At 42.6% G+C, this 24,877-nt stretch overlaps 1 protein-coding gene and 1 pseudogene across 1 annotated transcript; one reads left to right on the forward strand and one right to left on the reverse strand.

Moving 5' to 3' along the window:
• Window positions 1–2,798: 2,798 nt before the first annotated feature.
• Window positions 2,799–5,356, reverse strand: LOC134445025 (glycoprotein-N-acetylgalactosamine 3-beta-galactosyltransferase 1-A-like). Its single transcript, XM_063194159.1, is given in 3 exon segments — window positions 2,799–2,883; window positions 4,229–4,350; window positions 4,931–5,356. Coding segments are annotated over 3 exon segments (633 nt in total).
• Window positions 5,357–13,975: 8,619 nt separating this feature from the next.
• LOC134445028 (uncharacterized) lies at window positions 13,976–16,882 on the forward strand (annotated as a pseudogene).
• The last annotated feature ends 7,995 nt before the right edge of the window (window positions 16,883–24,877 follow it).

A 24,877-nucleotide genomic window follows, 5' to 3' on the forward strand; every position in this document is an offset into this window, starting at 1 on the left:
TCACAGAGTTACAGATTTGTTTTTGAAGACATGTCAAATTGCCCTCTCAAGGGCAATTAGACCTCAGAGGGTTAACACCACTAGCGTCCCATTTGGCTTCTCCACTGTATGTTTTTCTAAAAACAAATTACTACTACTTCATATTCTTTCTACAGATACGTTTTAAATTCTGTTTTCAAAACATTTACCAACAACTTCGGCTTTTTATGAAAAATATGTTGCCAAAACAATTTCCAATTTATTCTTAAACCTTTGATTAGCATGGAAATTGTCACCGAAAGTGCCATTCCAAATACTCTCCCTTCTCCTTTCTTCTAGACAACAACCAATGTTTTAATCATATATTCCTAAAGATAACATTAGACTACTCTTTAAAACATTTTCAACTTTTTAGACTTTTTGAAGGTTTGTTCCTTTTCTGCCTTTCAGGCTATTTTCATTTAAATAGTGTTCAGCTGAACCGTTCCTTTGGAGTCAACCAACTCACATCCAATCTTTTTCAAAAGAGTTTTCTAAAGCCGGGCATACACTGTGCGATATTTTCACACGTGGGTCTTAACCCTTATGTTGTGTTCGGGTCATTTTTGACCCGTTTTCAAGTTTTAGTGTGAAAAAAACACACTTTCCTTTATTTTCTTGGAATAAGGCTTCATCTAATCCTCAGTCACAATCATTTCAATACAAAAAAAATATGTTTTATCATTTTAGTGAATTTTAAAGGTCCAAAAAAAAAAAAAGTTACATCTGTGGTGTTCGGGGGTCAAAATTGACCCGGTATAGATTTTAGGTTGTTTTATGCATTTCTGAAAAGCTGTTGGTTGCCCTTTGTCTTCAGTTTGGTGATTTATGGTGAGGAAAATATATTTCTTGCCTGAACTTTTTTTTTGCCAGCTTTTTGATATCACAAATCCAATATGGCCGCCGGACAGTCCCATACACTACAATATGTCATATCTCCTGTTGTGAAAGGAGTACAGATGTATTTCTGGTGTCTACTCATATGTTTTCATGGTCAGGGAATCCATTTCTGCATTATATATGAGATTTTTTGCAGATTTGTTTGCAAAATACATTTTTGCACATTATTTTTTCCAAAAAACGTATCAAAAATTCATAATGGCACCCAAACCTGTAAAACTGGTCTTATACTTTCCATATAGTTGATGTGGCACTGACATAATGGTCCATGTTCATGGCATAGGGGATTCAGATGAATAGTGTGACTTTTTTCATGTTCATTGAGGTGTTCATTTCCAATACCTTTGCATTAGATTGGCAGAATAGCTGTGACTCGGACAGAATTGTTATTTTGTATATTTACCACACTAAAATCATATAAATATTGAAAAACACCAAGTCAACATATTTAAACATTGATTTTATGCACTGAAAAACTAATTTAGCTGACATTTGGTCTTTATCCTGCTATAAATCTCTTTGGGTTGGTTTGGACCTCAACACCACAAATGCCACTATTGATGATATTTTTCAATATTAGAGAAAAACCAATGAAATAAATTTGGGGGTTGTTGTACTCTCATATCAGCTGTAATACATGGACAACATAACCACTAATTGTATCACTTTAGGAGGTATTAATAGTGAATTTATGCAGATTTTGATAGTTTTGGTCATCAAAAACGATTTGCATAATGTAAGATAAAAGGCCAGTAAAGTCAAAAAGATGAATACATAAAGTAATATTTCCATGGATATGAATACATACCAAGTTAGCCATGAGATGAAAAACAATATTTGATGATAACTAGTGTTTTGGGGTATTTTATGGCTGAGTTTTGTTATCACGGGTCAAAAATGACCCGAACACCACAGGTGTATGCAGCTTACGAACACAACACAAGGGTTAAGCTTCTGCTCACATTGCACGATGGAATTTCACTGTTTAAAAGTTCACAGCTCACGACTCACGTCCTCACACTACACGAGCCGACAGTCGGATGCGAGCGAAATGCTTCCACCGTACGACGTGACAGGCATGTTTCCCCGGTCTGCAGAGGAGGGAACATGCGCACCTGAGATGGAGATGAGGTCGCGCTCAACAGCGAATCGCACGGCCCTATTAATTTGTGCATGTGAAGTGTCAAATCGGGTCGTAGCACTGCTTTAACTGTGCGATTTACGCACGAGCCACGACCAGAATTTCAAACCGTTTTGATTTTCTTGCGACCCTGCAATTGCACGATCGTGAGGCGAAATCGCTTGTCGTTACCCCATGTACACTGCACGATGCGAGACTCACGATTGACCTGCGATTGAGCAAGAAATCGGCCCGGCTCCCAAAAAGTCTTGCGAGTGCCCAATTGTGGCAAAATCGGGGCAAAAGTCACACATTGTAGTCCAGCTTAAGTTTATATAACACCAATACATCTGTTTTAACAACACCAATCCCACTTTTAATCATCACATGGGTTTATTTTTGGAGGTTTTTTTTACTCTTTTCTCAAATTGCTGATCCGGACAGACTGAGCAATTCTAGACATTTTAGCAATTGGACAAGGGACATCAACCTGGGCGTGATCACCCCAGGTTGGGCCGCTACTGCAGAGAGCTGTACAGCTTAAGTGGTGGAAATAGTCTTGATGACGCAGTAGGCGCACTGATGATGACAGATGTCCCATTTTTCCACGATTTTCTAAAAAAACTACCGTGAATAGGCCTTATCTAACTTTTTAGTTCTTTTTCCACATTTTCCCCTTCACACCAACACGTATCACAGTTCTGAGAATTTAGAAGTCTCTGGTTTTACGTCAAAAACTTTTAAGAATCTATCCTGAAGCTTAAGGATTACAAATCAGTGGCAATTTATTCTCCCTCGTTCTGCCTTTAACTCCTGTGAGAGCTGTTTCGCTCTTCGGGAGGGCACTACGTTGTAATTTCATATATACCTAACCCTAATCCTCTTCTTGTCTGTTAATAAGGAAAGATCGTCTTTCCCCTAGGAAATCTTCTCCCTTACTTAAGCCGAAAAATATCCTCATTTTGGCTATGTCACGTGACTATTTCTTCTGAAACCCTACACTTCCGGACAAGTTTTTTTGCCAAGTGTTGTGCTCTCTTAGAATATCACTAGCACTTCAACCTAACCAGTGTATATCATACACAATGTCCTAAAGCATGCAAACATTTCAGTAAAAATTAAACTCACCGCTGAGTTGCCTGTGGCCGCAGATAATGGGTGGAGTATCAGGGCATACAGGAGAAGTCCTCCAGTGGATGAGTCACAATGGGACTCCGCTTGGCCAGGTCAATTGAAGTCCAGCTGAATGTCCTCTCCTTCGTTACCTGAGATATCCATCCCACTTCTGACACCAAATGTAGTAAAAAAAATAATATCGGCAAACAACTCAGATGGTAAGCACTGCAGATTTTATTGTTAACCGCCGGAGAAGTTACTACGTGGAGACACAAAGTATTCCACCCAGCAATTTCTGAAGTGAATACAAAAGGCAACCCTATTTAACCACTTCCCTCCCCCAGTCCATGTCGTCAGCTTCTTCTGTGCACATGGGGTCTCGCATGGCCAGATGCCCACTGTCCATTGTCTTGTTGCCAACGTATGCAATTTCATATTTGTTGTTCAGCAGCCAAACCAAGTAGATGCACATGTTTCCAATAATGTTGAGTGTCCAGTGACCCATTACAGAAAAGCTTACACGCAAGAATATGTCACTATATGGGGACTTCCCCAGCCAAATCATAAGAATAAAATGACAATATAATATAGTAATAGTAGAAGGTTCATAAAACTAACATGAAACTAAAAATGTCTCCATTCTCCATCCTATTATTTAACCTCTTTCTAGTCTAAAAAAAAACACATTTAAAAAAAATATATGATGTTTAAAAGGTTGTTCATGCAACCAGAAATGAAACCCAATCGAAAATGCATGGGGATTTATTTCTGGTGTTAGGATTAAACTGGTGAGTTGGCACCAAAATATGGCAGAGAAATCTACGGGGCATATTGAAGAGTGAAGTGCGTGAAAAGCGACACTTTTAACCCCCACCCCTCCCCCCAGTCTGGATAGGGTTAAGTCTGTACAGGGCCAACAAGGCCCTGGTGCAGGAGTGGTCGGTAGCGGGGCAAACAAGATAAGAGCACGCAATACTCTACAAACTGAAAGCATGAACTATACAACATCAGAGTTGGCGAGGGCAATTTTAATTCTGTACACGCCCAGCAAGGACCAAGGGCAGGGACGGGGACGGCCGGTAGCGATAGCGGTAGCCCCAGGGCCGCAGGTGGTAGGTGAAGTACTCCAGAGTGTGCATGAGGACACTGTCCACGTAGTGGAAGGATACGGCCAAGTCAGAGCAGCATTGAGGACCCTGCAGGGACCAGAGGACACACACACACACACACACACACACACACACACACACACACACACACACACACACACACACACACACACACACACACACACACACACACACACACACACACACACACACACACACACACATACACACACAGACACAAGAGGATCACAGGAGTGTCACTTGGTGGAGAACCAAATGTAATTACAGCATCAAATCTTGAAAGTTTAGCAAAAGCATGTCCCATTCAAAAGTTCTAATTTTGGTCAAATCAATCACATACAGAATCCAGCTGATGATCTGGATCTGATGGTAGATGGTCGTGAAGACGAACGAGAAACATTTCAGCTTGCGATAGTCATGTCAGGTCTACTTGTCCTGAGTACTCATTATCATCAGCAGAGCTGCTTGGATTAAATCTGTGGCTTTGTGGGGTTTTACCATGTAATCTTTATACCTTCAGGGATTGACACTTCTGCAGCATAGCATATCATCAGCATTCTTGATTGTCATTAACAGCAATAGCTATTGAGCATGTAGTGTAATATAATTGTATAGAAAATAGAAATGGAACTTAGTAGCTACTTGCCTCCGCAGGAAGGTAGAAATTTTCCATCCAGTACCAGTTAGTCTTGACGAACTTTCTTGTCAGATGAAACTCAGGGACAAGGGGGTGAAACGTCTCTCTGTGCATTGTGTCCCTGGAATCCCCCGGCCGCACCCCAATCTACGCCATACATCGTGCCAAAGACACGTCCTCCACAGCCGAGGTGTGGGTGCACACCTTGGTGCGGAAGGCCTTCACATAGCGCTGTAATGCTTCCTTGCTTAGGACATAGCCTGCGCCACCACTCATGAAGCCTTGCTTGATGTGGAGCTTGAATCGCTTGCCGAAGTAGATGGGTTGTTCTGGTGTGTAGTTGGAGAGGATCCAGCGCAGGTTGTCCACCGCCACAAAGGTGTCGTTGTCAGCCTTGAGGAACCAGTCGGCCTCGTCACCGTGCTCCCCCTTCATACCAGAGAGGTTATGTTGATGTTGCTGGGTGGCTCACCGCTGTTTATTGCTTTACCAGGTATAAACGTACTGTGTCTCCTGGTGCCATGCCATCCCGGCTTGGTAGATAGTTCCTCCTCGCTCCTGGTATGTGTCCAACCCTTCATTTTCCTTTGATGTATGAAGTTAGCATACGATCGCTAGTTAACTGTGCTGTATGGTAACGTATGTGTGCAGGTATGCTGTGGAACTGTGGGCCAACGTGAGGTTGTCTGCTGAGGCGAGCTGCTGTCTTGCTCTACTTGGAATTCTGAACTGACGCGCGCCGAGCATGCATGCTTCCGGAGTGAGACCGATTCAGGCTGCGCTCCTGACTGGTGTGAATGTGTGTGAGTGTGTGGGTGTCTATGTCTTGTGTGTGAGTGTGTGGGTGTCTATGTCTTGTGTGTGTGTGGAGTGATCTCCGGTGCCCTTGTACATCATCACTTTATAACTGCAGTTATATAAATATTGTATAATATTCCCAGTGCACCATTCATCATGAACTAAAAAAAAAAGAACCGTAGAGAACCAAAAACCGTGACCTTGACACCGTGATATGAACTGAACCGTGAATTTTGTGAACCGTACCACCCCTACTAATCATGTGTGTTCTTAAATTGCATGCCGATTTTTATGTAACCTGATTGCTGTGCTAAGTGTGCTGTTTCCTACTTTATGCTTTCGGGGTTGGGGGAATCACACATATGTGCAGCCCACATTTTGTAACTGACTGAAATGGACTGTAGAAATAGAATAGAAAATACTTGTATTACTGTATTAATTACTATGCTAAATTAGATTGGTTAAAAGTATCTGAGGGGGATTTGAGTAAATATTTCTCGACTACTGACAAGCTGTTGGGTTTAATTGATTTACCTAAAAATGCATTGTTGTGCCAGAACATGAATTGTAGGGATGTTGACCATGGTAGTGCATTATGCACCATGTATGATCACATTGTCAGCAGTTTAATTGAATCTAGCTCCTCTATCACTACACAGAGGGGCAAAAGACATGGTAATGCCAAACCAGGATGGAATGAGCACGTTAGGGATCTACATACTGTAGCTAGAGATGCCTTCAGACTCTGGTGTGATGCAGGCAGGCCCCGACAAGGTCCCCTGTTTCTGAGCAAGAAGCTCACAAATGCTAGATTAAAATATGCTCTCCGCTTTATCAAGAGGAATGAAAGTACCATGAGAGCTGATGCACTTGCCAGTAGGCTGCAGAATAATGATTATTATGACTTCTGGAAAGAAGTTAAAGCATCAAACAATAGCAAAACCTCTCTTCCCTCTGATATAGAAGGGGTGTCTGGAACTGACAATATTGTTGAGAAATGGCGTAAGCATTACCAAGAATTGTTTAACTGCATTAAGAATGACCCATTTGAAGTTAAATGTACTGACTCAACTGAAAATTTTGTTATTAGACCTGAAGAAATACTTGAAGCAATATCAGCACTAGATAATAATAAGGCATGTGGCATGGATCTAATCTGTGCTGAGCACCTTAAGTATGGAAGCAAGAAACTCTGCCCTCTTTTAGCGATGTGTTTTACTGCACTCCTCACCCATGGAGTGCTACCAGAGTCTCTCTTGTCCATATTGCTTGTCCCAGTACTAAAGGACAAAGCAGGGAAACTGAATAGTATAGACAACTATAGACCAATAGCACTGTCTAGTATTCCTTCCAAGGTTTTAGAACGGGTACTCATTACAAGGCTTGATGCTTTTTTAGTAACGTCAGATAACCAGTTTGGTTAAAAAGAAACACGGCGCCGATATGTGTATATTTGCTTTAAAGCAAATGGTTGCCAAATATGTAAACCAGAACTCCACTGTTTTTTTATGTGATTCCTCGATGCCTAAGGCGTTCGACCGCATAAATCATACAAAATTATTTATTAAATTGCTACAGAGAGGGGTACCTAAGATCATCGTTAGAATCCTGGTGTTCTGGTACAGCCACCAAACAATGCGTGTCAAATGGGGGTGTGGAACATCATCCCCATTTCATGTATCTAATGGTGTCCGCCAAGGTGGGCTTTTATCTCCTGCACTGTTTAATGTTTACATGAATGATTTATCTGTCCAGCTGAGTATGTGTTCCACAGGCTGTCTAATTGGCAGCTGTGTTTAACCATCTCATGTATGCAGACGACCTGGCCATTGTGAGCCCATGTAGTGCTGACTTACAACACCTCTTTAAGGTATGCACTGAATATGGCCTCTTGTATGATATTCAATTCAATCCAAAGAAGAGTAATTTCATGATAGTGAGGAGTAAAGAGGATAAGAAGATGACATTCCCTGTTTTTATATGGGTGATAGTTCACTTATGATGTGCAAGGAAGTTAAGTATCTTGGTCATATAATATCTGATGATCTCTGTGATGATCGTGATATATACCGGCAACGGCGTAAACTGTATGCTCAGGCTAATATGCTTCTTCGCAAATTTAGCATGTGTTCTTTTAATGTCAAGTGCTCCCTGTTTAGAGCCTTCTGCACACCCATGTACACTGCCCAGTTATGGTGCAAATACAAGCATAGCAGCTATCAGAAGCTAAAAGTTGCATATAATGACACAATGAGACTGCTGATGAGGATACCCAGATGGTCCAGTGCCAGCTGTCTGTTTGTCCACTCCAATATCCCTGGGTGTGATGCAGTCCTGAGAAATGTAATGTTTAAATTCATGGGACGACTGGATTGCTCCCAAAATAGCATAGTTGAATCTCTGGTAAACCCGGCCAAGAGTTCTGTAAGGTTCTCTTCTGAGCTCAGGCGACATTGGAGAAAGTGTCTTTATGTTTGATGGCTGTAGGCCTATCTTGTGTTTTTTATTTATCTTATCCTGGACTGTCTCTTATTTAACCTATGTAATCTGTATATGTATGCTATGGACCATTGTGTCTGTCACAAATAAAGAATGAATTAAAGGGGTATGCCACTATTTTGGGGCTTAATATAGTTAAAATCGTTGGCCAGGGTTTATAAAGGTGGTAAAGTGAATTATTTTTCATGTGAAGCGTTGTCTTGCTTTAAGACGAGTTAAAATAGGGAGTATGTCGCTAAGCTAGTGGAAGTCAATGTATCCATGTAGCATTGCTACATGCTACACGGATCCATTGACTTTCACTAGCTTAGCGACATATTCCCTCTTTTAACTTGTCTTAAAGCAAGACAACGCTTAACATGAAAAATAAGACACTTTACCACCTTTATAAACCCCAGCCAACGATTTTAACTGTAGTCAGCCCCAAAATAGTGGCATACCCCTTTAATAAAAGAATGTTAATTGTATGCAAACCCAGACTCTGGTGTCCTTCACGAACCTCTGTGCCTTGTTACTACTCGTTTGAAGCAAAATATATTCTGGGGTGGAAGTCCCCCAGTGGCGTAGTCGTGCAATAGTCTTTTTGAAATAGGTAATTATTATTTTAATTAATTACCGTAAAAGTTCCACTCCGCTACACTTATTATGTATAAGATGTATAGTGTTTATCTGTGTTGTGGAAATAGTTGAATAAAATAACCATAATTTAACCATAATTAAAAAATAAACATAACTAGCCTAACGCATAGTTTATTTTGGCGAGATAAAAAAAATGGCTAGTTGAATTTCTGTTTGGCTGTTGAGAAAAAATATCTACTAGCCAAATTGGCTGCTGGTGGAAACAGATAATTTAGAGCCCTGGTTGTTGGTGGTGGACACAAGTTGGTTAAGGCAGCAGCCACTCTGGCTCAACAGCAGTCCAAACTCCGTGGAGCAGCACTGGAAGTGGCGTCGTACGCAGCGATGGAAACAGGTGTTGTTGTGCAGCTCTAGCAGCCACAGCAGCAGGCCAACGCAGTGTAGCAGGTAGGCCATCACGATTTGCACACAGCCAAGCGTTGGTGACCATTAGGACTATAGAAAACATACGTGAAAATCCTAGCCTACATGGAGGCACTGTGGTGACCATTAGGACTATAGAAAACTTAAGTGAAAATACTAGCCTACATGGAGGCACTGTGGTGACCATAAGGACTATAGAAAACCTAAATGAAAAGACTAGCCTACATGGAGGCACTGTGGTGACCATTAGGACTATAGAAAACATACGCGAAAATCCTAGACTACATGCATGGCGTTGGTGACCATTAGGACTATAGAAAACTTAAGTGAAAATACTAGCCTACATGGAGGCACTGTGGTGGAGTCACAGCTTTGTGACAAATGCACCCGAGCTGAGGCGAGACACTCCGAGCATTTCCGAAAACTTCATCGTGCGTCTGAAGTTACCTGGTTGGAATTTCATCTGACTTACTTCGTACCTACATCGGACCACGTTGGTCTGAGGGTTTCGAGAAATCATAGTTGTTGGCTAGTTGTTGTGTCGGACAACTTACTTGGTCCGAAGGGCAATTTTGTTCGGATTCGAGAAATCTACCCCAGGATTTGAATTCTCAAAACTCTACACTAGTGGTGGGCCGTTATCTGCGTTAACGTGCTGCGATAATGTGAGACTCTTATCGCGCGACAAAGAAAATATCGCACGTTAATCTATTCACAAAATATGGATTTGGGGTTTGGGGATGCGCGTCACCATAGCGTTCGATTGACAGACGCGCCCTCCAGTCGCTTCGCCTCTCCACCTGTTGCTCAGCAGCAGACCTACTAAATATGAACAGTGTTTGCATGCTGTAAACATTAATCTCTCTGCCGTGGTAGGTGTTGTTTTAGTGCTTTTTCATAAGTGGTAGACTAGAGAGACGTTATTGTTTGAGGTGAAGCAGACATTATTGTGTAGCCTACCAGCCCGACATAGCCTACATTTCCTCACGCATTGTAACACAAACAACAGTCCTGTTCCAGAAATCTTGCCTGTGCCATGATTGCAAAACATTCCGTGTAATATACATTTTGAAGATTGTCAAACTGAAACGGACAATAATTACTCTCGCTGAATGTTTGTGTTATGATCGCGCATTTGAGACTCATGTCAGACGGTAACACCTCGCGGTTGTTGCGCTAGATATAGCCAATCTCGCGGTTGTTGCGCTTGACTTTTTTTTTTTTTGCAAACTGAATTCATTTGGAGTTGTAACTCCGCTGGCATTCTAACGCAGAGAACAACTGTCAGGTTTAGGCCAAATCGATGTGGGCCAGTGCTTTAGGGTCTAGAACTAGCTCTAGAAATCTAGTAGCCTGGCTCTGACTTTGCTGTAGGCTACCTGCTGCGCAGCTCCTCCCTCTCTAAAGGAGCCGCTGCCCTTTTTAACAGTCAGTGGCAGATTCATTCTCTCTCTCTCTCTCTCTCTCTCTCTCTCTCTCTCTCTCTCTCTCTCTCTCTCTCTCTCTCTCTCTTCTCTCTCTCTCTCTCTCTCTCTCTCTCTCTCTCTCTCTCTCTCTCTCTCTCTCTCTCTCTCTCCCTCTCTCTCTCTCCAGGCCCATTAGAAATGCTGAATTGTTGAATCATTTTGTTTAAATAGTCTAAGGGTGGGTTGCACCAACGTGGTTTAAATTTTAATCTACATTTAATCTAAGTTTAATTTTTAGTTGTGTTGCACCAAACTTAAACCCAGTTTAAATTTAGCTTCCAGTAATCTCTGGTTAAATCTAATCCATGGCTAAACTCAGATTTAATACCCCACTTAAACTGAGATTAATTTTGAGTCTGTTGCACCAGTGATTTTAACCCAAGGATAAACCTGCATTGCCTGATTAATTTAAGCCAACCCTGGAGGAGGTTTAAATGCGTTTTTCGGACAACATGGCTGCTATTATTCGTCTGCTTGAGTTACAAGATAGAGTTCCACGCATAAATATTCAAGATAGGCTAAACCCTGTTGAATTCTACAGCAATAGTGAGTTTCAGATTCACAAAATAGGCCCTAATAGTCTGTTGTGGCACCCATTCTCCAGATTCTCGTTGCTTATCGCCACATGTTGTTTCCAGATGATGGATGGTGAACTATTGTCTACAAGTCCAGTCTGCACCTAGGTCCCCTGAATATAGGCCTAACTTAACTGGCCTATTGCAAATAGATAATGACATAAATAAGCAAATATGATTTGATTTATTAATTTGCATTAAATGATGTCACTCAAAAGTTCTTCAAGTGCGTTGTTATGAGCTCAATGGCTTTCCCATGCTCTGCAGCCTTTCTTTTTGCATTAAAATAACCTCCTTCTTCAGTCATCTGAGCAGAAAGACAGAAATTGATGAGCCATAGCCATAACAAATAATTCCATTCACCATTTTTTTTCCAAAATATGACGAAATTGAACAAAACAGTAGAATTAAGTAGTCATCTGAAGATAGTAAGGATATGTCTTTAAAAGGATAATCAACTATGCTGTCATTGTAGATGGTCCGGCGCCTGTCACTTTAATTTCATGGTCGGACCCAAACAGTGACGTCACGTCTGTCAACAAACTTCATTCATGCAAGCGGGACGGTGGAGTCAGAAGTGCCACTACAACTACCGAGATGTTCATTTCTATTGATGCAGTGTAAATAAAATAAACAAATCAGAATCGCCATTGGATTATGTGGAATGTGTGTTCTGTATGCCCTTTTGAGTAAGTCATTACCTTAGTAACAAGAGACCACTTCGTGAACAGGATTCGCTTAGCCTACAGTAAAACTAGCCTTGCTGCAGCTTGTTCTTAACGAAACGGACATTAAATTAATGTTATGCCAAGTTGTTACAATGGTTATAAATTCACGAAATGAATAATGCATTGCCATTTCGTTTAAAATCAGTGCTAAACATTTAATACGAAGTGTTATGTTGGAATATGACAGGTTTTGGTGGACATGAGTCCAACTCCAATGACGTTTTGTAGTAGTTCTAGACGTCAATGTGGACTGTAAAGTGAAGTCAGCATCTACGAAGCATGTTCGTTGTTTATAGCCTAGCCTACATCAATGACGAATTACTTTTCCATTTTGGGCATTAACTGTGGTGCTACCACTTGACGTCTGGTGCTGAAAAAAAATGTATGTAGCCTACAGACATATAGGTGGAGACATGGTGACAACTTTTCTCCTGTCCAGAGCATCAAAGGGGTTGGAGAGGGAGAGCTGCTTCGGGATTAATATTGATATACCTTCGCCGTCAGCGGGTCAATGTTTTCTTTGTACAGTCCCACTATGCCGCCTCTCTTCTGTTTCCATTGCGATCTACCGGTATCTTAACTTTGATACAATGTAACGGCCGCTACGCATGCAGTGTTTACAAAATGTCAAACAGGCCGAATTCCAGACCACTGAACCTGAACGACTATCCCCGCCCCAAACAACTCAATGTGTGATCGTTTGTTTGTTAAATATTAAATAATAAATGTACGTTTTGTCTTTTTAGGCACACATTTTGACCTACCCATCAATGGTGGCTGATGAACATATTTAAATCTAGTTTAATCCTTGATTAAACCAGTTTAGGTAATCCAGGTTTAAATTTAAGATGTGCAACACATCTCAGATTAATTTAAACCCTGTTTAAACATGGATTAACTAAACTCAGTTTAGGCCTAAACTAGGTTTAAATTAAGACATGTTGGTGCAACCCACCCTAAATGTTTGATAGATTTATCTTCCTAACATATTCGAAACACTTTTCAAATATTGCAGTGATTTTTTTTTTCATCACCAAATATCAACCATTTTTTTGATGATGAGATGCATTTTGGAAAAAAGAGATGAGCTCTGGTCTAATGCGCCATTTTAAGAATCCCCCTAGGTTTTTTTTCGTCATTATTTCGCTAGCATGCCTATTCTGAATGAGCCATTTTGATATAGATTAATCTAGATTAATCTAGATTAATTTCATAATTACCATGAGATTAATCTAGATTTAAAAAAAATAATCAATGCCCACCCCTACTCTACACACAAATCCCCAAAACTCACACACAGCGGGCAAAACTCCCCACTACCCCTGAAAAATGCATGGCTTGTCTCAATGTACTCTCTTCTAGAAAGGCAATTTTGTTTTCAAATGACAGACACAAGCAGTCATCACAGGGACCACAATGGAAATAAGTCTTCGGACTTTTTTTTAGTGTACATCCCTGTTTATTTATCTGTCAATGTATGGTTATTGTTGCTGTACAATGTTTTTACATCTAATAGACAAAATAATTAATTAATTTATTCATTCATTTTAATCCACACTAATATGAGCCGTTGAACACCAATGGTAATATGATAAAACACTATACTCAGCTTGACACATTGTGGAAATTATTTTTGTTCAGTGTTCCACTTACTGAAGAGGGTATCTTTCTGTTGTAAAACACTGAAATATTGTTTTCAGACTCAGGGTACACAGATGTGTGGCAAAGAATATATATTTACATATTTATCTGACATCAGAAAAACAACGCACTAATTTGCTGTAAAATATTGGGTAACCACATGAAAGAACCCGCATGGTCTAAAGATCCACCAGACCAAAATGAAATGTTTGACGGGGAGGCAGGTGGTGCAACGCACAGGTCCAGTGCCTGGTGAGACGCAGGAGGAGCCAGGAGTCAACCCACAGTGCCCAGACCCTCCACGCCCCACAAGTCCTTCCTCGCTTCAAGCATTCCGAACATCGTCGGGTTATGTGGCCTGCTGCCAACAAAGAAAGAGAATGGCTCCAGTTTGATGAAAATCTGAACCAAGTCCTTGATGCTACTGCAAGGGGAGACGCGGACCAGAAGCTGCTATCAATGTCTGCAATGATCATCAACATCGGAGCAGAAAGATTTGGCATGAAGGAACAACAGCCAACCAGACGCTCAGGGGAGCCAAATAGACGGGAGCTAAAAATCAGTCAGCTGCGGCAGGAACTTCGACTGCTTGGTCGGCAATTTAAGGTGGCAAGAGAGGAGGAGAAGGCCGGTTTGTCAGAGCTCCGAAGCGTACTGAGGAAAAGGCTCGTAACCCTCCGTCGAGCAGAGTGGCATAGAAGGAGAGGTAGAGAGAGAGCCAGGAGACGTGCTGCCTTCATCTCAAATCCCTTTGGGTTCACCAAGAAGATCCTTGGTCAAAAGAGAAGTGGCCATCTTGCCTGCACTGAAGAGGAGGTCAATACATACCTCAATGCCACCTACAGTGACAATGCAAGAGAGGAAGATCTTGGGCCATGCAGAACCTTGATAACCCCGCCAATACCCACCTCAGCTTTCAACACGAAGGAGCCAACTTTCAAAGAAGTTGAGGAGGTTGTCAAGGCAGCGAGATCAAATTCAGCACCAGGCCCCAGCGGAGTGCCATATGTTGTTTACAAGAGATGCCCCAGACTCTTGAGGCGACTATGGACAATCCTCAGGGTCATCTGGAGAAGGGGGAAGGTGGCACAGCAGTGGAGACACGCAGAGGGGGTCTGGATTCCAAAGGAGGAGAGCTCAAGTACCATCGAGCAATTCAGGATCATCTCACTCCTCAGTGTCGAGGGCAAGATATTCTTCAGTATTGTTGCCCGGCGCTTGATGGAGTTCCTCCTGAGGAACACTTATATCGACACCTCTGTGCAGAAGGGAGGAGTCCCGAAGGTCCCAGGATGCATAGAGCATACAGGAGTCGTTACCCAGCTGATCCGGGAGGCACGAGAAGGCAAAGGAGATCTGGCAGTCCTTTGGCTTGACCTGGCCAATGCCTACGGGTCCATGCCACACAAGCTGGTGGAAACCTCGCTCGACCGACACCACGTTCCAGGCAAGATCAAAGACCTCATACTGGACTATTACAGCTGCTTCAGTCTGAGAGTCACTTCTGGAGCAGTAACATCTGCATTTCATCGGCTGGAGAAAGGCATTATCACAGGATGCACCATTTCTGTGGTATTGTTTTCTTTGGCCATGAATATGCTGGTGAAGTCAGCAGAGGTAGAGTGCAGAGGACCACTCACCAACTCTGGTATGCGTCAGCCTCCCATCCGAGCATTTATGGATGATCTGACGGTCACCACAACATCTGTCCCGGGCTGTAGATGGATCCTCCAAGGCCTGGAGCACCTCATCAGCTGGGCCCGGATGAACTGCAAGCCAGCCAAGTCCAGGTCCCTGGTGGTGAAGAAGGGGAAGGTTTCTGAGAAGTTCCACTTCTCAATAGGAGACACCCAGATCCCATCTGTGGGAGAGAAGCCAGTCAAGAGTCTGGGCAAGATCTATGACTGCACCTTGAGGGACACTGCAGCACTCCAAGCAACAACGGAGGAGTTGGGAACCTGGCTGACTGCAGTGGATAAGTCAGGGTTACCAGGCAAGTTTAAAGCCTGGCTTTACCAGCATGGTATCCTGCCTCGACTGCTCTGGCCACTGCTTGTTTACAACGTGCCAATCACCACCGTCGAGTGCTTCGAGAGGAAGGTCAGCTCTTTCCTGCGGAAGTGGCTGGGCCTACCACGAAGCCTCAGCAGTGTCGCCTTGTACGGGAGGAACAACAAGCTTGAGCTACCCTTCAGCAGTTTGACGGAGGAGTTCATGGTGACCCGAGCAAGAGAGGTGCTGCTGTATAGGGACTCCAGGGACATCAAAGTCTCCTCGGCTGGCATAGAAGTCAGGACTGGCAGGAAGTGGTGTGCTCAAGAGGCAGTCAACCAGGCTGAGTCCCGCTTGCGGCACAGTGAGCTGGTGGGAACAGTGGCATCAGGGCGGGCAGGACTGGGAAGCAACCCTAGACCCTCCTACAACAAGGCCAAGGGGAAGGAAAGGCGTCAGCTGATCCAGGATGAGGTCCGGGCAGGAGTGGAGGAAGCCCGCTGCAGTAGGATGGTAGGGATGCGGCAGCAGGGGGCGTGGACTCGCTGGGAGGAGGCAGCGGCTCGGAAGGTTTCGTGGTCAGAGTTATGGCGATCCGAGCCACACCGGATCAAATTCCTCATCCAGTCCGTCTATGATGTACTCCCAAGCCCATCCAACCTCCACCGTTGGGGCTTGGCTGAGAATCCACTGTGCCCTCTCTGCCAGAAAGCAGGAACACTGGAGCATATCCTTAGCTGCTGCCTGAGAGCACTAGGAGAGGGGCGCTACCGGTGGCGCCATGAACAAGTGCTACGGGTCATTGCAGAGGTCATCAGCACAGGGCTCTCCACCAGCAAACACCAACAACCAGCAAGGTAGGCCATCGCCTTTGTTAAGGCTGGGGAGAAACCACAGCAGCTAAGGAGACAACCAGGGAGGCTGCTGGCAACAGCCAGGGACTGGCAGTTGAAGGTTGACCTAGGGAGACAGCTCAAATTTCCAGAGAACATCGCAGTGACCACACTCAGGCCAGACATGGTCCTGGTGTCGGAAACAACGAGGCAAGTGGTCCTGCTGGAGTTGACTGTCCCCTGGGAAGACAGGATGGAGGAGGCTTTTGAGAGGAAGAGGGCCAAGTATGAGGAGCTGGCAAGTGAATGCCGAAGCAGGGGATGGAAGACCCGATGCAACCCCATCGAGGTCGGATGCAGAGGTTTTGCTGGCCAGTCTCTCATCAGGGCACTGAAGATGCTGGGACTGAGAGGACTGCCCAAGTAAAAAAAAAAGTGTACTTAATATATACTTAATAAGTACGTTTTATTGTATTTAAAGTGTACTTCAAAAGTGTGTATTTAAAGAATGCTATTTTGGGACAACTTATAGTATACTTAAATGTACTTGAAATATAATTAAGTAGAGCTTAAACACATTTTAAGCTGACTTTTTTGTACTAAAATTAAACTTTGTATAAGTGTACTTAATATACTAAAAATATATTTAACTTTAAGTACATTATAAGTATACTAACCAAGTCACTTTAAAATGTGTTTAATGTGAACTTTAGCATGCGGATAAGTGCATTTTAAGTACATTAGAAATCTATTTCAATGTCATGAGAAAGTAATTTATAGTATACTGCAGAAGTACATACTTAAGTTGTGTTATTTTGGGACAACTTATAGTATACTTAAATACACTTGAAATATAATTAAGTAGAGCTTAATCACATTTTAAGTTGACTTTTTTGTACTAAAATCAAACTTTGTACAAGTGTACTTAATATACTAAAAATATATTTAACTTTAAGTACATTATAAGTATACTAACCAAGTCACTTTAAAATGTGTTTAATGTGAACTTTAGCATGCGGATAAGTGCATTTTAAGTACATTAGAAATCTATTTCAATGTCATGAGAAAGTACTTTATTGTATACTGCAGAAGTACATACTTAAGTTGTGTTATTTTGGGACAACTTATAGTGCACTTAAATACACTTGAAGTATGATTAAGTAGAGCTTAAACACATTTTAAGTTTACTTTTTTGTACTAGAATCAGACTTTGTACAAGTGCACTTAATGTACTAAAGCATACTTTACTTTAAGTACATTTCAAATATATTCACAAAAATCGCTTTAAGTACATTTTAAGTGTATTGACTCTAAATGTATTGTATACTATGTAAAAGTATACTACAAGTAGATTTTACTTTAAGCACATTTCAAATATATTTATTTTAAGTACACTTTAAATATATTTCAAAAGTATATGAAAAAATCATCAATGTAATCTCTAATTACTCATTACCATTGTACACTGTCTTGTTCACAGTCATCAGCCATTTACATGAACCTTCACTTCACCTTCACTTCAGACAACAACCACTGCCTCAACCAGGATTTGAACCCACAATTCACTGAACCACAGACCTGCACTCTAACCACTAGACCACAACTACCTGTTATACAACAGGCACAATTACGTTCTTGAAGTAATAGTCTTGAGTAGTACACTTTAAGTATACTTTTATATACTTAATAATAATACTTAGAAATCATTGGTGGTGGTTTGCTTTTATCGAATTAAAGACACTTTTACATGTTTAATTTGTGCGCCAAAAAGTACACTTAAAGTGCACTTAATACACTAATAACACAACTTAAGTACAGACTTCAGTATTGTGCTTAAAAGTTTAATAGGTAAGGCCTTATATGCCTTTTAAAGATCTGTTTGTGCTCTTCAATATGGTGTTTTTACCATGAAAATATATTAACAAAATGGAAGGTGGAAGGTTATTTAATGTTACAAAGCATAATGAATAAATAAGCCTAGGTTAAAATACACTAAAATGATGGTTTAAAAAAAAGTACCCAGGTGAAAAAAGTGTACTTAATATACTTAATAAGTATGTATTTTTGTATTTAAAATATACTTCAAAAGTGTGTATTTAAAGAACGTTATTTTGGGACAACTTATAGTATACTTAAATACACTTGAAGTATGATTAAGTAGAGCTTTAACACATTTTAAGCTGACTTTTTGGTACTAAAATCAATCTTTGCAGAAGTGTACTTAATATACTAAAATCATACTTAAATGTAAGTACATTTTAAATATACTTACTAATTCACTTTAAAAGATGTTTAATGTGTACTTTAACATGTGGTTAAGTGTAACTATTTGAAGTATTCTACAAATCTATTTCAATGTCACAAGAAAGTACTTTATAGCATGCTGCAGAAATACATACTTAAGTTGTGTTATTTTGGGACAACTTATAGTGCACTTAAATACACTTGAAGTATGATTAAGTAGAGCTTAAACACATTATAGTATACTTAAATACACTGGAAATATACAGTGCCCTCCATAATTATTGGCACGCCTGGTTGAGATGTGTTAAAAGCCTTCAAATAAATTCAGTGTTTATTGCAGAAGAATACTGTCACACTGAAAATTTTAGGAAAATGTAGCCTTCAACTCAAATGAATTGTAGGAAAATAAAACAAATCCCTGACTAAAAAATAATTATTTTTCATTAAATCACCTGTTCCACAATTATTGGCACCCTTAACAATTCCCAGGAAATACATATAATTGAAGCATTTCTGTCATTTCTACAGTAGTTTACAAAGTTTACCAGAGTATGTAGAAACATTTAATTAGTAATTCATCACTTCCTGTTTCCCTGGGGTATAAATATGACGTGACACCGAGGCTATTTCTCTTATCCACTCTTAAACATGGGAAAGACAAAGGAACACAGCGTACAAGTGAGGCAGATGTGCGTCGACCTTCACAGGTCAGGCAGAGTATTGGGGCTTCAACTGGGACCGCGTGCTTTGGTCAGATGAGACCAAGATTGAGCTTTTTGGCAACACACACTCTAAGTGGGTCTGGCGTGCCACGAAAGATGCACATGCTGAAAAGCACCTCATACCCACTGTGAAGTATGGGGGTGGGTCAGTGATGCTGTGGGGCTGTTTCGCTTCCAAAGGCCCTGGGAAGCTTGTTAGGGTGCATGGCATCATGAATGCTTTGAAATACCAGGACATTTTAAATCAAAATCTGTTGCCCTCTGCCAAAAAGCTGAAGATGGGTCGTCACTGGGTCTTTCAGCAAGACAATGACCCTAAACATATGGCCAAATCTACACAGAAATGGTTCACCAGACACAAAATCAAGCTCCTCCCATGGCCATCTCAGTCCCCAGACCTCAACCCCATTGAGAACCTGTGGGGTGAGCTGAAGAGGAGAGTACAGAGGAGAGGACCCAGGTCTCTGGATGATTTAGAGAGATTCTGCAAAGAGGAATGGCTGAAGATCCCTCTTTCTGTCTTTTCCCATCTTGTGAAACATTATAGGAGAAGATTAGGTGCTGTTTTGTTGGCAAAAGGGGGTTGTACAAAATATTAACAACAGGGGTGCTAATAATTGTGACACACATTATTTGATGTCAAATAATTATTTCTTTATGTGGGATTTTTTCCCCACTGAATAAATGCACTTGTATTGAAGGTTGGATTTTTCTCTTTTTTTCCATTAAGGTCCCATATTATTTAGAGAAAAATAATAATAATTGGAAGCTAAAAAACACATCTCAACCAGGGGTGCCAATAATAATGGAGGGCACTGTATTTAAGTAGAGCTTTAACACATTTTAAGTTTACTTTTTGGTACTAAAATCAAACTTTGTACAAGTGTACTTAATATACTAAAACCATACTTAACTTTAAGTACGTTTCAAATATTCTTTCTAATACCAAACTTTAGCACATTACTTTTAAAATACAAATACACTTAAAATACACTTAAAATATACTACACCAATAGTATGTCTTCAAATAGAATACATTTAAATACAATACACTAATAGTGCATTTTATAATTGTTGCGTCAGGCGGAGCCTGGGCACGGGCCCGCTTGATTGACAGCCGTCTGCACCGCTCCTTACTGCGCTGAGTTGCGTGGTGCCATGCTCCAGGTGTAGGTAATTTCTGATTGCCCCTAATTGGCATGGGTCTCAAACAAAAGACATGGCGTGTTGCTGTTCATTCACTTCACGAGAGAGCAGCAACACGGCCGGTCGGCAAAAGTTTTAATGCCAAACATTCTTAACAAAATCCTAACAGCTTGGGGAAAAAAGGACTTCAGAAGGCTACCGGTAAGACCAGAGACTTTTGATCTAAATGTGCATGGCTACGCCCTTAACAGAGCATGGAAATGTTTGTCAGCATCTTGGATTGAATGTTTGAATTACGACTCGGCCAGATGGTTATTAATTGCGTTCATCGGCCAAATGTATTGTTTGTTTAATGTCGCGGACATGCGTAATTGGTTTGGTTGCGTTACTTTTCATTTAGGCTAATTCACTTCATTTGTTCATATTTAAAATGTAAAGCTAAAGCGGTCATGAAATGGCCTATGTTTTGAGAGTTTTATGAAAAGTCACTGCCTTTTCTGCCTTAGTTTATTTAAAACCATTGTTAATGTGTCAAAGCGGTTTAATGCTTGATTGGTGGCATTTTCACCGCGTTCAAACCGTGATAAATAGCCCAGTTTATACTGACCTTATGTACTTACCTTTTGTTGCCTATTTTCGTGGGCGAAGATACTTACCTTTGTTGCCTATCGTGTAGGCTACATACTTACCTGGTACCTATTTGACCTGGGCTCGAGAAATGTGATGTTATGTTTGTGCGTAAATAATGACGAATGCACGTTATTTAATCCATTTTATTTCTGCTTCATGTGTTTTAAGGTTTTTCACCTGTACCTGTACCTGTAAATCCAATCTGCACTGCAAACCCTGTTGAAACCCTGATCCATTGAAACTCACTTCAAAGAACAATCCACCGAAAATCAATAAAACAAAACCAACGAGTGGAATCTTGTGTCCGATTCAGTCCTTCCTATTTCAAGTGTGGGAAACCCAATGCTGGGAACTTGACAGTGAAAAACCGCTACAGTGGATGACCGCTACAGTGGACACATAGACGACTGCCAGAGAATCGCCGCCTGTCAAGAGCCGTCTGCAGTTGTTCGTCACCGACCAGAGGCATCGCGTTGCCGACCAAAATCGCCTGTTGCTACCAGTTAAAGAAGGAAGACTCCAATCAAGCCACAACCCAAAAGAGGAGAAGCCACTTCACCTGGGGGCCTGGAGGACACTGTAATCACCTGCTGTGGACAATATCTCAAGTGAAAAAAAAAATCACTGTGAAAAAAAAAATCACAAGGTGACAAAAAAAGATAAAAAAGATCACAAAGTGACCAAAAAAGATCACAAAGTGACCAAAAAAGATCACAAAGTGACCAAAAAAGATCACAAAGTGACCAAAAAAGATCACAAAGTGACCAAAAAAGATCACAAAGTGACAAAAAAAAGATTCACAAAGTGACAAAAAAAAGATTCACAAAGTGACAAAAAAAAGATTCACAAAGTGACAAAAAAAAGATTCACAAAGTCACCAAAAATTATTGAAAATGTCACTAGATGACCTAAAAACGGAGCGAACCACGGCAAAAAGACTTTTTACCCGCCTGGTCAATCACATTACAAGAACATATCCAGACATGGCTGTGGAGGAACTGAAGGTGAATTTCAACAAGCTCACAGCCGAGTGCTCCAGAGTCTTGGAAGCCAACGACGACGTCGGGGCTGCCTATATGGCAGAAGAAGACGCAGCCACAGTGGAGGACTTGAGCGCTGACACAAAAGGAGACCTGGAGAAGACGGAGGAGGACTGCAAACGGAGGACCAAAGAAGCAAAGATCCTAATTCAACAGGCACTCTGGGGGCACGGGGAAGTTGAGCTGGCCCTCGCTCTCCACAATGCCGAAGCCGAATACAAAAACGTCTCCTCAGCCCAGCTTGACGTGACTCTGGAGGGCTATGAATTCATGCTAACTCACTTCGAGACACTGGTGCTGAAAGCGAGAGAGGCCCATAGCGTTTGGAATCGTTGGGCACCCGCTCGGGAGAAGAAGGAGACTGATCAGCGTTTAATGGAGCTTGAAGTGTTTCTTCCACAGCTGGTTTCCCGAAAGGCCGCCTTTATAAAGGCAGCGAAGATAAAGACCAATGAGGAACCCACTGCCCACCATGCGGAGCCTGCGCCAGCAATCAAGCTCAAAGCCACAGCTCTCCCAAAGTTTACCGGCAACCAGCGGAGCTACTGCCGGTGGAAAAAGGAATGGGAAGTGCTGCAGAGACAAGGAGAACCAACGGGCTCAAAAGAGGTCAAGAAGTTCCAGCTGCTCAACAGCATCGATGAAAAGGTGGCTGGAAACTTGCATCTGTCGACCTACAGCTCATCGGACGAGATCTTCAGGGTCCTCGACAACAGATATGGGAACCAGGCCAACATCGCTCTGGAGATCGTCCAGAGCCCACAAGCTATCCCTGCAGTCAGAGCTGGTCAGCCCCGAAAAGTCATTGATCTCATCCAGACCATCGAGAAAGCGCTGTGTGATCTGAACGACCTGGACAACGCAGAGGCCATAAAAAACCCCATTGTGACGAAGTCCATCGAGGGTAAGCTCCCAGAGACATTAAAGAAGGACTGGCTCACCCACGCAGCTGTACAGGCCAATGCTGTGGACCAGCACAACCGCTTCGACAAGCTCTTGGCCTACCTAAAGACCCAGGAGGCCATTTATGAGCAACTGGACCAGCTGAGAGAGGGTGCTGAACCTGCCCAGACCAAGTTCCAGAAGCAAGCCAGGACCAAAACAAGTATCAGCCCTGCGGCAACCAACAATGACTCAGCAGGGTGCGTTGTCTGCGGCGATCCAAAGCACAGGAGGAAGCTGTACTTTTGCCGAAAGTTCAGAGCCAACCTGAAGCCAGCGGAGAAGAGGGACGCAGTTCAACAAATTGGTGCCTGCAGGAGATGCCTAGAGGTCCACACCGGCGAAAGCTGCAAGAAATCAACGTACCTGTGCAGGATTCCAGAGTGCAAGAACCAACACCACTACCTCCTATGTCCAGTTGCCAGACCTCAACCCCAAACCACCACCAGTCCAGTGAGGGCCACAGCCAAAAAGCTCACAGACACGCAGGAGCAGTTCCTCTCAAAACTTTCACCAGAGCTGGCAAAACAATGCCAAGATGCCTTCTGCAACACCGCATCCAGGGCGTTCATCTCCAGTGCTGATGAGAGAAGTCTTCTCGACGAACACTCCCTCAAAGAATACCCAGTCATCCTGATGCTTCTGAACGTCACTGCCAATGACGGACAGAGCATCGGGACCCTGATTGATCTCGCTTCTGATACAAATTACATAACCCACAGAGCTGCAAGCAAGCTGAATCTCAGGAGCGAAGACGTCACACTGGTGGTTCACGGGGTCGGCGGTATGAAGGTGTCTGTCGCGACCAAGCGTTACCTACTCAAGGTACGCGTCAGCACAGCAAGAGGGACGGTCACGGCACATCAGTTGGTCTGCTACGGGCTGGAGAAGATTGCAGAAGTCCACAAGCATGTCTCTGCAGAGAAGCTTCAGAAAATCTTTCCAGACGTCACCCTTCAAGACCTGGTGAGACCTAAAGAAATCCAACTTCTCATCAGCCACAAAGAGGGAAAGCTGGTGCCACAAAAGATCCGCTCTGCTGGCGACCTGGTGTTGTGGGACGGTCCACTGGGCAAAACAGTCGGAGGCACACACCCGGATCTCTTCGAGGAAATCACCTTGTCAGCACACACGTCAAAGACTCATTTCGCAAGATCTATGCGAACTGCTGCTGTCAGATACACCGAACACTCATCCAAAGCTCCAGTCTTCTGCCAACCTCACACACACCCCAGCTCCCAGTCCAACACAGCCACGAGCAGCAGAGACTTTCTGAAGTGGTGGAAATGGGAGAGCATCGGCGCAGCTTGCCAACCAAGATGTGGAGGGTGTCGCTGCGGCAACTGTCAGCCCGGTGGCAAAGAAATGACGCTGGCCGAAGAGAGAGAGATGGAGCAGGTGAGAGAAGGTTTGACTTACGTGGCAGAAGACCATCACAGTCCTGCACCACACTGGCATGCCAAGTACCCTTGGAAAGTGGACCCAGCATCTCTCCCCAACAACAAGAGAGCAGTGGAAGCCACATTCCACAGAACTGAGAGGCAGCTGTCAAGGGAGCCAGAGTGGAAAACGGCCTACGCCTCTCAAGTCCACGAAATGGTGAGCCGCAGAGCTGCAGTGAAGCTCTCCAAAGATGTCTTGTGCAACTGGACTGGGCCAGTATGGTACATTAGCCACCTGATCGCCCCAAATCCACAC

The sequence above is a fragment of the Engraulis encrasicolus genome, unplaced genomic scaffold (assembly GCF_034702125.1).
Source record: "Engraulis encrasicolus isolate BLACKSEA-1 unplaced genomic scaffold, IST_EnEncr_1.0 scaffold_93_np1212, whole genome shotgun sequence".
NCBI lineage: Eukaryota > Metazoa > Chordata > Actinopteri > Clupeiformes > Engraulidae > Engraulis > Engraulis encrasicolus.